Consider the following 12079-nt stretch of genomic DNA (forward strand, 5'->3'; position numbering starts at 1 on the left):
CAAACTATAAATAGGCCCCTGGTGCTCTGGTATTGCACTTAGCTGCTATTGTATATGTGAATACTGTACCTGGAAACTGCTATTTACTGCAACTCATTTGTCCTATTAGCTGTTGGTGTTTATATGCTGATTGTCTCATGATTATTTTTATTCCAGATTTTTAAAGTGCACATTTCATCAACACCAACATCAGCAGAGATTCTCCTGGTTATCTGTATCTTAGCAGCTGTGACTGATGCAAGATGGTTATTTACTAATATGTCCTAGATGTAAAACTGGGGCAAATCCACTAAAAATCAGTTTAGTAACATTACAATAATAATAAATAATAATAAATTCTTTAGGTAACAATAAACAACTGCAACCTAATAATGGCAGTGTTTATAACATTTTAAGTTCTATAAGCACAACAGTCATTAAATGGTTAATATGCTGATGAATACTCTCAAATAAAACTGTTGCGGTAACCTAAATACAATATGCAGTACTCCGTTCCAAATAAAAAAAAAAAAAAATCTGAAAATAGGAGAAAATATCAAGAATCAATATTTTATAGAATATATTTGATGATAACAATATTTCTATTGGTTAATTAGAATGTAGCTGTCTGTGCTGCATACTGTACTTACCAAATTTCTGGCTGCCCCCTCTGGGGCAGCCAGGTCAGTTCAGAAGGGGGCATGTTGGCAGCGTAAGTGAGCGGAGCGGGGGCATGTTGGCGTTGTTGCAGCCCCGCCCCCAGTTTACAGTGCAGATATTACCAGCATTGTAAAGCATGGGGCGCGGCTATGATGACACGATTTAGCACAAATCCCGTCATTGGTCCCCCCCAGACCACCCACTTATGCTTGATAAGTGGGTGCAACTGGGAGAGACACTGGGGGCAAAGGCCAATGCGGGAGAGTAGCCTTCTCTTGCGAGGGGCCGTGAGTACCACCCAGGTTTCAGGCTGTTCTGGGAGAGTAAGGAACCATGCTGTATGACCACTTCTTATTGGTATCTTCTCCTAATAATGACTACTGCTGTGCAGTCTCTTGTTGTTTGAGCCATAATGAAATAAGTGTACATCACATTTTCCGTAAGCTGAAGAAGGAAAGCACTGTATCATTTATATCCTTTGCAGATCCTAGAAAAAATATTGTGGGCTGTGTTCCCTGTTCTTCAGGCAGTACTTGTATCTCTTCTCCCTTCTGGATCTGCTCTAACAACTCCGCCTGCTGTCTGACCTCCTGCAGGGACCTGATTCTCTCCTGGTATCCTGGTCTGGCTTCATGTTCCTCACTCTGTATCATCAGATCAATGTATTTGGTGGTGGACAGATGGTTTGGTATTAGAGCGATTTCTCGGAGGCGCTTCAGACTCTGGGAGGATTTGTTAATAAGACCAAACACTATTACTATCATACTATGATATTCCATGTTCAGTTCTTTGAACAACGTTTTTGCAGTCATCACTTCTCCAGAGGCTGCTTCATATTTTTTTTTTCAGCTCTTCATAGGTTCTTTTTTCTGTTTTTGTCACATAATCCCACTTATACTCCTGAATGTAATGGACACTCAAGAGACATTTACCTGGACATTGTGTACAGTTTCCATTACACATAGCATAACAGTTATATTTATTTGAGTCATCAGCAATCTCACAGTGATAGTGACAAGTAAAGTGACATTGCTGGCAGTTCATTGCGAAGCCGTCCGTTATCACTTCCTGTACTGGAACAGTTATGGTTACTTCATAATCAAAGTCTTCCTTTGCCGCTAAACGGTCCTTGTTCTGCTGCAGAGCTTCCTGTGTCTTTCTTAGTTCATCCAGATTCATTAGCCCGGCCTTTATCTGTGGCTGTAAGGCCTGCACAGTAATCTCTAGCTGTTTCCTTTCAATGAGGACTTCCTTGGTCAGAGTCAGACTTTTGGTTCCCATTTTACTTAGATCATTGAAAAATTTTCTCATACTGTGCTCCCCCATATTCCAGAACATCTCATCAAAGCTCATGTTACTGGCCTTATTGTTGGCAAACAGAGCCGAGTTGTTGAACTTGAAGTGAACGGGGTCACCATTACTGTCCAGTGGGCAGGGAATGTCAGCTGCTTTTATGGCCTCTAGTACTGGAGGTTTTGCGCCATCTGAGAAGTTGATCAGGATCAGTATTTTGTCCCTGATATCTTTCCCAAAGATAGAAAAAATAGCAGAAAATATATATTTCTGGGTGTGTGTCAGCCGAGCCAAAGATGCCCGAACTACAAAGCACACAGCGTCTATCTGATCAATGTCATTATTAGCTTCAAAAAATGCAGAAATTTCCTCCCTCAGTCCTTGTGTGTCTCCAAACCCTGGTATATCTATCACAGTGAGGGAATAAGGGATTTGGTAGCCACTTTCATGGTTCAACTTGCAGGCTGTAACTCTTGAGGCTTGGCTGTGAGCCTCAGATTTATCTGTAACCTCATGTACAAGTTGGAATCTAAAGTTATCTTTCCATTCCACACCCAAGATGTAGTTGGCCATCGCATTGATCAGGGTTGCTTTCCCTGTTCCTGTAGCTCCTACTAATAGAATCACTTTATTAGGTTCCTGTAGGTTTTCTTTTCCCAGGTTGTACTTACGATATCTAGAGTCACAATGATCTGTTTTCAGTAGATATATGGGAGGTTTTCATTTATCCTGTCCCTTTGTTAACATATTACTGTCTTTGAGAAGTTGATGTTTTAGATTAGAGGAGTTTTCTTTTGTTGTAACAACTACAATCTCATCACTGGGAGTACCGAAGCCAGAGTCACCACATATGACCAACACATGTATTATATAGGATGTCACTGGATTTAGTCCCTCAATAATACAAGTCTCTATTTTTCTTCCTGATCTATATTCCAGCCACCCCCCATCTTGATCTTCAGCCTCCTTGTATTCAACTTTATACTCAGTTATTTTGACTCCATCTCCAATTATAGTTGGTTCCTTGAAATGTAAAATAAGATAGGATGGTGCAGCAGTGACATGTATGGCTTTAGGTGGGCTAGCGGGAAGAGTTCTCTCATATTCTGTAACATCACTGGCAACATTGAGTCCTGGTTTACACACTGCAGAGTATCTGAGCTGATACTTCGTATTAGGCTTTAGTCCTGTAACTGTGATCTTCTGACCTTTATTCTTTGTTAGAATAGATGTCCAGTTCTCCTCCTTAGCAGATCTATACTCTATGCTAAACCTCTCTATGAACTCTTTCCCAAAGTCTGCAGGACTGAGGATGAGATCCATACTATCATGGGTCCTACCACTGATAATGAGAGGATTAGGTTTAGTTGGAGGCTCAAACATTGGACTCACCAAATCCCCACCTTCATACAGGTAAATAGAGGCTCCAGGATTACTCTGGTCTAGGACACATGAGATAATGAATCGGGTCTCCTCACTGGATGCATTGGCCTTAGCAAACACCTGAAATGCTCTCACATATATCTTGGCCCTCATAGAGACATCTTTGTCCTTAAACCATGGTGAGATGTTTTTAGCCTCATAGACGTTGTGTGCCGGTGATTGGAGCCAATTACACATATCAGAAAGATATGTCTCCTCTTCATTTAATGATGTAAAATTGTAACACACAACATATCCAATCATAGGGTCAAATATTAGTCCATTTATTTCAGTCTCAGATGGTAATACTTTGATGTTGGGCAACACTTTGAGATAGGAACTCACAAAATTCATCTCCTGTTCTTTTCTGCTCAAATACTGTGTAATGTGGTACTTTCCAAATGGAGATTGCTTTATTTTTGCTAAAATGTCAGCAAATGCAGCTTCCTCTGATCCCCCACCACGGATAGAGGGTAAGGTCTGTGCAAGCAGCTTCTTGAATGTGAGTGTAAATTGATCACACTGCTCTCTGAACTGAATGATGTTACTCTTCATGTCTGGAAAGGTCTCTGCAGCCGGATGTCTCATCAGATCATTACACTGTATGGTAACGTCTATCATTTGCTGTATCACCTTCTCTGTATTCAAAACAAGATCTGCACTAAGTTCTCTAACCAATCGTGCAGTTTTATTGTCCAGTTTCCTCAGTGGATACAGCCAGACTCTCACAGGTACAGCCTTTTCCCCATTCTCTCCTAGTAGCTTTGGGAGATCAGTATAAATTTTCATGGCATCTTCATAGGTGACCGGATTTCTCTCCAGAGCAAAGGCCCTGATTCAGAGCCGGACGCAAGTCGCTGCTCGTTCGCTCCGAGCGATGTTTGCCCAACTGCGCATGCGTACGGATCGTAATACGCATGCGCGAACCACTCAGTGCAGCCGAAATTCATGTGCTCGCAAAATAGCGAGTGCCTGATAATTTGAGTGACAGAAAGAGGCGTATGTGGGTGGTAACAGGGGAAGGTGCTTGAAAACGGGGTGTGGAGATCCGATCGCAGGCGTGCTTAAAGGTCAAAACGGGCGTTCTATGGGTGTGCATATTTAAAACAGCAGCGTCGTTGACCACGTCACTGGGTTATTTTAGAGCCAGAACTGCTCGCAAAATTGAGGTAGCAAACACCAGCCCCAAGAATAGCGAGCAGTTCATACCCTGGTCGATGTACTCGATTAATCTAATAAATAGCGGACATGACGTAGGATGCGAGCGGCCAGGGGGAGTATTTTTTCAAAAAACGAACGCAAGTTTTGTTCGCTCGTTTAGACATAGAGGCGTGAACAGACCGCAAACAGCGAACGGTTCATTTGAATAGCCACCCCTAGTTTTAGAACGAACGACCGCAAATAGCGAGTGGCTCTGAATGAGGGCCAAAGTCTCCGTGAAACTTACAGCAAAATTTTTTTATTTCTTCCTTTTCTGTATCATTCATTTTCAGATCTCCCTGCCCTTTAACTGTAAGTGAGGGAATTTTTTTAATCATGACCTGGATATATCCCTGTATATCCTGAGTGCTCTCTGATGTAGACACCTCACGGTCAAATATAAAGAAGGCTTGAGCACCATACAAAATACCAGTGACCACATGGGTGGCTGTCCCTTGGTCAAACACATCATGGTAAGTCATGTTCTGGGCACCTAAATGGTCCATGCTCAGCTGCTCAAACCTTGTGGTCCTTGAGTACTTGAGAGCGACTCTGGCTTGGTTCTTAGATGTCTTAGTGTCATTTAGGTATCTCCCTGATCCACCAACATCTACCAGACCACAGAGGAAACTGACTTTCAAAGATGCTGCAACATCCAGAGCCGATGATTTATCAGAAACAGTGTCTGAGGCTATAAAGTCAAAAGATGTATTTTCTTGAGGTGTTGATGCCACGTTCTCTCTCAATGCCTCATGGTTCCATAATGTTATACCTGAATAATAACAAAATATATACACAGTCACCTATGCTGTATCAGATTTGTACTGTACCAGTTGTAAGCTTTCATTACATATGTGTTTTATACGACATTTTGAACAGAAACAGCTACTAGTAAAAAACTAGTAAAAAAAATGCTCTAACTGTACCAGTGCCCTACCAAAAATGGAAAACTAAGAGACAAAAAGATGAAGTACAGTACGAGAAGTGAAATATAAATACAATGAAAAGAATATTGTATGTTAGCAGTGAAGGTCCATCACTAGAACGGGGAAGCTGAAGGTGAGTTTGGGGAATAGAGTAATTGGAAATGATCTGAGATTAAGGGCCTGATTCAGATCCACTCGCGAGCAGCTGTCCGCTCGCAAGTGGGTCTATGGTCTGCACTGCGCATGCGCACGACGGAGGGAGCTCCGTCGTGCGCATGCGCGAGACGCGACGAGCGAAGGACTTTCCTTCGCTCGTTGTGTCTGATCAAAGGGGGCGTGCTGTCGATGTTGATTGACAGCACGCCCCCTTTGGTGGGCGTGCCGGGGGCGTGCCTCCCAGACGGGGGCGTTCCCAAGGGAACGCCTACCATCAGAAGCCGGCCCCACTGACATCACTAGTGATGTCAGTGGGGGTGATTTTGGCTCTGATAGAGCCAAAATCACTCCGGGCCTTGCGGTTGAGAAACTCAACCGCAGGCTTCGGCTCGCAGTGGCGATGGTCGCGATGGTCAAGACCATCGCGACCATCATCCTGCACGCTCGTATAAGCTGTGGGTGGTGACCCACAGCTATACGAGCGTCCAGGAGGACGCTCCATAATTATGGAGGTGGGCCCTGATTCAGAGCGTGCGCTCTGGTCAGAGCGTCCTGCTCTGAATCAGGGCCTAAGTTTTCTTCTGTGACTGAAGAACGGGTTATAGAACAGAGATAGAAAGAGCATTGGTTGACATTAGAAGATATAAAACGTATGACTTGGGGAATAGATTCCTCCTCAGCCTTAGAATAGTCAGCACATTCATCCATTGTAGTGGAAGAAGTGGAGATGTCCAAGAGTGACATTTGCAATTATAGGAGTAAGGAAGACATGCTGGATAAGAGAGGAGGTCAGATTTGTTATAGAAATATATAGATGGAGGGTTGATGGTGAAGAAAAGATGAGACATAAAAGAAAGAGAAAGAAAGAAATGCCAGAAATTAGAGAAATCCAAGACAAGCGTTATAACCTTTTGTAGGATTCCATATTTTATAACAATTAGACAAATCAGGGTTGGCTGGTTTAAACCAAATGTTTTTTTCTTTTTAAAAACTACTCTGGTTTTTTTTAACACGCTGTGACTTCTTAAAAAAGCCTATTATAAGGAAATCCCCCTGGTATTGTTCCACATTATTGTTGCTTGTGGTCTTATTTTGAGTGAGTTGAACCAATACAGTAAATTCACAAATACAACAAAGAAATAAGGAGGGTGAACCAGATCAGAGAGGTAATAAATCTGCCTAGCATCAGCTAAAGTTGGGTACACACGTAAAGATTTTCTGTCCAACCTACAACTAGTTGATTGGTTGGAATGAAAATCTGGTAAAGTATGAAAGCAAATGACAATCAGCAATTTGCTCCCAAACGCCAGAAAATGGACAAAAACTGTTGTTTGTTAAATGTTTGATCTAAACAATTTGTTCAAACTTGTTTTCATCTGTTTTCTGGCATTTAGGAGCAAATTGCAGATCATCATTTTCTCCCATAAGTTACCAGATTTCCATTCCAATCAATCAACTAGTTGGATGGTTGGACAGAAAATCTTTACATGTGTACCCAGCTTTAGAGGGGTATTCAATATGGGAGCGAAAAGTCCGTGCTGGACTTTTTGCTCCACATCAGAGCTTTTCCTGGGGTAAAGTATCGGGCGCGCGCCCGCTTTATACCCGTAATCAAATAAAAAGCTACGAAAACGGGAGTCGGCGAAATAGGATCGGCGAAAAAAAAACGGGATTTACCTGGAATAAATTGTAGGACCCCCCTAAAGCTGTCAAAACATGGGGGATCAATATGGGTAACCCCGTTTTAGCCTGCAAATGAAAGTCGGGGTTTTAAATAGCCGCGGCAGGTGTTTTTTTCCGAACCTTGAAGAAGTGATGCAGAAGAGCACTTAGGTTATTTTTTTTATTTTTTTAAGTGGTCCCATCAAATTTGGGGTACATGAAAATGGGTACTAGCATATTTTTATGTCCCTAAAGTAATTTTTTTTAAATTCTGCAAAAATGCACCTGCTGCTAATAGCCTAATCTAGAAAACACCTGCCACATACTTGCAGAATAGCCCTGAACCTATTTCCCTATTTTTAAACATTTTTTTCCTTTTTTTTTTTTCACCCCAATTTTTTAATTAATTTTTTGGGGTGTCCCTATTTTTTTTTAAAAACTTTTTTTGACACAGTTATTTTTAAAATGTCATTCCCAGGGGTGCAGGCTATTTTTTTAAGCCTGCACCCCTAAACCCCAATTCTGCACTTTTTTTCGCCACCTATTCAGTGGTGAAAAGTTATCCCCGGTTTTTTTCAAAGACTTTTCGAACCTGCGAAAGTCTTTGAAATTGAATACGGGGATAATTGAAATCTGCGAAAATGACGTCATCAGTGACAATTTATCGCCGATTCTGAAATTTTCGCTCCAAATTGAATACCCCTGTTAGACTCTACAAACAAACTCCTCCCCTAACAATCCTATAGGACAGCGGAAAACCACAACTAACATTCTCAATTTTATAGGTTAAACAACTGCAACACATTAAAGAGGCAATACACAGAGAAACACCTCATGATTTAATCTCCTTCAAATATATTTCAAATCAATACCTTCAGTCCTACTAAGATGAGTGGACATAGGCCCTGATTCAGAGCCGGACGCTCTGACAGAGCGCTCGCTCTGAATCAGGGCCGGCCCTCTGGTTGTTTTGAACGGCCTCCTGGCCGCTCGTACAGTAGCTGTGGGTGACCACCAAGACCATCGCAACCATCGGGCTTGCGACGAGCCCCTATGGTAGGGTCTCGTTGCCGCAAGCCCCAGAGAGATTTCGGCTCTAACAGAGCCGAAATCTCTCCCACTGACATCACTCGTGATGTCAGTGGGGCCGCCCCCAACCGGAGGCGTTCACATGGGAACGCCTCTGTTTGGGCAGCCACTGCCCCAGCCCGCCCACCAAAGGGGGCGTGCTGTCACTCAACATCGACAGCACGCCCCCTTTGGTGCGAGACCCGGAGCGACGGAGTGCCAGTCGCTATCCGGGTCTCGCGCACGACGGAGCCGGTTCCGTCGTGCGCATGCGCACTGGCCCATCATCGACCCGGTTGCGAGTGCACAGCGCTTGCGACCGGGTCAGAATCAGGCCCATATTTCACAGACATATCATCTGTACACACTGGCCGATGCACAAACAATATGTCGGCTGTTCAATTGAACTGCCAGTATATCGGCCAGTGTGTTCCCAGCATAAGTCTGGCTCTATTTTGATGAGATAAAAAAAATTGGAATAACTTTAGATTGTTAGTGGTTGAAAGCATTAAAACATGGTTGAATCGGTATGTAATGCCAGCTGTTAGTTTGCTGTTGTCAAACTATCGACAACAGCATCCCAGCAAACCCAACACTAACCCTGCTACGCTACCAAAACCTAGCGGCTAAAACTAAGGGGCGCCGCAGGACTTACCTTGTTCAGGCTGTCGTCATTCTGGATTCTGGCCTCGGGATTAAGATAGACTTCGGTATTTCGACACCTATCTTAACTCCCTTGTCGGGAATTCCCGGTCGGTATTGAGACCAGCGTCATCGCGACCGCCGGTCTCATAACTACCGTCCTTCTAATACATAGCAATGGTTCAGGATTCATTTTTTTCATTAAAACATTAATGTTAAAAAAATCATTTATACCAAATAAACAGTTTTGTTTTTGTTTTGTTTTTTTTAAACAATTTTTTTCCAACGCTGAGACAAATCCTTTGAAGAGGACTGTGGAACTGATGTGAACATATAAAACACCTGAGCACAGCTCAAACGCATGATACATAGAGGTCACCTACTGTATTTCATTTCTCTGTTGCATAGATAAGCTGCTCAGAGCTAGTGTCAAGAAACCCTGATTTACCAGGCATATAGTGAGATTGAGTATTTCCCAATGTATTGAACTAATCCACTAGAATATCAATTGAAGGATTTTGGGTAATTCATTCTTGACCAGTAAGTGTAAAATAAAAATATGGAATTACCTGGGATGAGCATATCAGTACGACAATCATACAGCATCCCAAGGGAGAACGGGCGTCCTAGAGCCGGCATTTCTATGGTCATTGAGTCCAACGTCCCATCTGACTGCCCAGGTCCTAGAGTCGCAGATTCATTAACTTTTGGATCCATGACCAGGTCAATAAGATAGATACCTATAATGTAGGGGTGAGCGGGTTCGGATTTCTGAAATCCGAACCCCCCCGAGCCCCCCCGATCCGAGTCCGATCCGAGTCAGGCTCGACTTTTCCCGCCTGACTCGGATTCTGAAATCGAGGCAAAACGTCATCTTCCCGCCTTCCGAGTCTCGCGGGTTTTGGATCCTATATAAGGTACACACATCGGCGCCATTTTCTCACTCGGCTGTGGACAGTGAAGAGGGAGGGTGGGAGTTAGGGCTGTGTAGTGTAGTGTAGTGTAGTGCTGCTGTTGTCCACTACTTCAAAGTCCATAGGGGCTGGCTGTGTTGTGCTGTGCTGCTGTTGTTAATAGGGGCTGTGTCCACTACTTCAAAGTCCATAGGGGCTGGCTGGACTGTGTTGTGCAGTCAGTTCTCCATAGGGGCTGTGTCCACTCCAAAGTCCTGTGCAGTGTCCCAGTCCTAAAGGAGTGCTGTAGTGTTGTCCAGGGGGTGCTCTGTCCATCAGGGGTGCTCCCCCCAAGTGCTAAAAAAATAATATATTTTCTGTGTTTGTGAATTGTGTGCGCAGTAGCCGCACGTGCATCAACAAAGTAGTGCCAAGCGTGCGCCTGTGTCATAAGTAAAGGGCCGGCTGGCTTGACCGTTAAGGGTGCTGTAACCCCCGAAAGTACACTCCAGTCCAAACAAAAAAAAAAATTATTTTCTGTGTTTGTGAATTGTGTGCGCAGTAGCCGCACGTGCATCAACAAAGTAGTGCCAAGCGTGCGCCTGTGTCATAAGTAAAGGGCCGGCTGGCTTGACCGTTAAGGGTGCTGTAACCCCCGAAAGTACACTCCAGTCCAAACCAAAAAAAAAATTATTTTCTGTGTTTGTGAATTGTGTGCGCAGTAGCCGCACGTGCATCAACAAAGTAGTGCCAAGCGTGCGCCTGTGTCATAAGTAAAGGGCCGGCTGGCTTGACCGTTAAGGGTGCTGTAACCCCCGAAAGTACACTCCAGTCCAAACCAAAAAAAAAATTATTTTCTGTGTTTGTGAATTGTGTGCGCAGTAGCCGCACGTGCATCAACAAAGTAGTGCCAAGCGTGCGCCTGTGTCATAAGTAAAGGGCCGGCTGGCTTGACCGTTAAGGGTGCTGTAACCCCCGAAAGTACACTCCAGTCCAAACCAAAAAAAAAAATATTTTCTGTGTTTGTGAATTGTGTGCGCAGTAGCCGCACGTGCATCAACAAAATAGTGCCAAGCGTGCGCCTGTGTCATAAGTAAAGGGCCGGCTGGCTTGACCGTTAAGGGTGCTGTAACCCCCGAAAGTACACTCCAGTCCAAACCAAAAAAAAAATTATTTTCTGTGTTTGTGAATTGTGTGCGCAGTAGCCGCACGTGCATCAACAAAGTAGTGCCAAGCGTGTGCCTGTGTCATAAGTAAAGGGCCGGCTGGCTTGACCGTTAAGGGTGCTGTAACCCCCGAAAGTACACTCCAGTCCAAACCCAAAAAAAAATTATTTTCTGTGTTTGTGAATTGTGTGCGCAGTAGCCGCACGTGCATCAACAAAGTAGTGCCAAGCGTGCGCCTGTGTCATAAGTAAAGGGCCGGCTGGCTTGACCGTTAAGGGTGCTGTAACCCCCGAAAGTACACTCCAGTCCAAACCAAAAAAAAAATTATTTTCTGTGTTTGTGAATTGTGTGCGCAGTAGCCGCACGTGCATCAACAAAGTAGTGCCAAGCGTGCGCCTGTGTCATAAGTAAAGGGCCGGCTGGCTTGACCGTTAAGGGTGCTGTAACCCCCGAAAGTACACTCCAGTCCAAACCAAAAAAAAAATTATTTTCTGTGTTTGTGAATTGTGTGCGCAGTAGCCGCACGTGCATCAACAAAGTAGTGCCAAGCGTGCGCCTGTGTCATAAGTAAAGGGCCGGCTGGCTTGACCGTTAAAGGGTGCTGTAACCCCCAAAGTACACTCCAGTCCAAACCAAAAAAAAAATTATTTTCTGTGTTTGTGAATTGTGTGCGCAGTAGCCGCACGTGCATCAACAAAGTAGTGCCAAGCGTGCGCCTGTGTCATAAGTAAAGGGCCGGCTGGCTTGACCGTTAAAGGGTGCTGTAACCCCCGAAAGTACACTCCAGTCCAAACCAAAAAAAAATTATTTTCTGTGTTTGTGAATTGTGTGCGCAGTAGCCGCACGTGCATCAACAAAGTAGTGCCAAGAGTGCGCCTGTGTCATAAGTAAAGGGCCGGCTGGCTTGACCGTTAAAGGGTGCTGTAACCCCCGAAAGTACACTCCAGTCCAAACCAAAAAAAAATTATTTTCTGTGTTTGTGAATTGTGTGCGCAGTAGCCGCACGTGCATC

At 44.0% G+C, this 12079-nt stretch overlaps 1 protein-coding gene across 1 annotated transcript; it reads right to left on the reverse strand.

The window, feature by feature from the left end:
* Positions 1-1067: 1067 nt before the first annotated feature.
* Positions 1068-9674, reverse strand: LOC148508006 (uncharacterized). The gene is given in 4 exon segments (XM_088445061.1): positions 1068-1484; positions 1486-4183; positions 4786-5326; positions 9578-9674. Coding segments are annotated over 4 exon segments (3738 nt in total). The 5' UTR covers positions 9660-9674.
* Positions 9675-12079: the final 2405 nt, after the last annotated feature.

Source organism: Taudactylus pleione, unplaced genomic scaffold, assembly GCF_031769625.1.
Source record: "Taudactylus pleione unplaced genomic scaffold, aTauple2 ptg000377l, whole genome shotgun sequence".
NCBI lineage: Eukaryota > Metazoa > Chordata > Amphibia > Anura > Myobatrachidae > Taudactylus > Taudactylus pleione.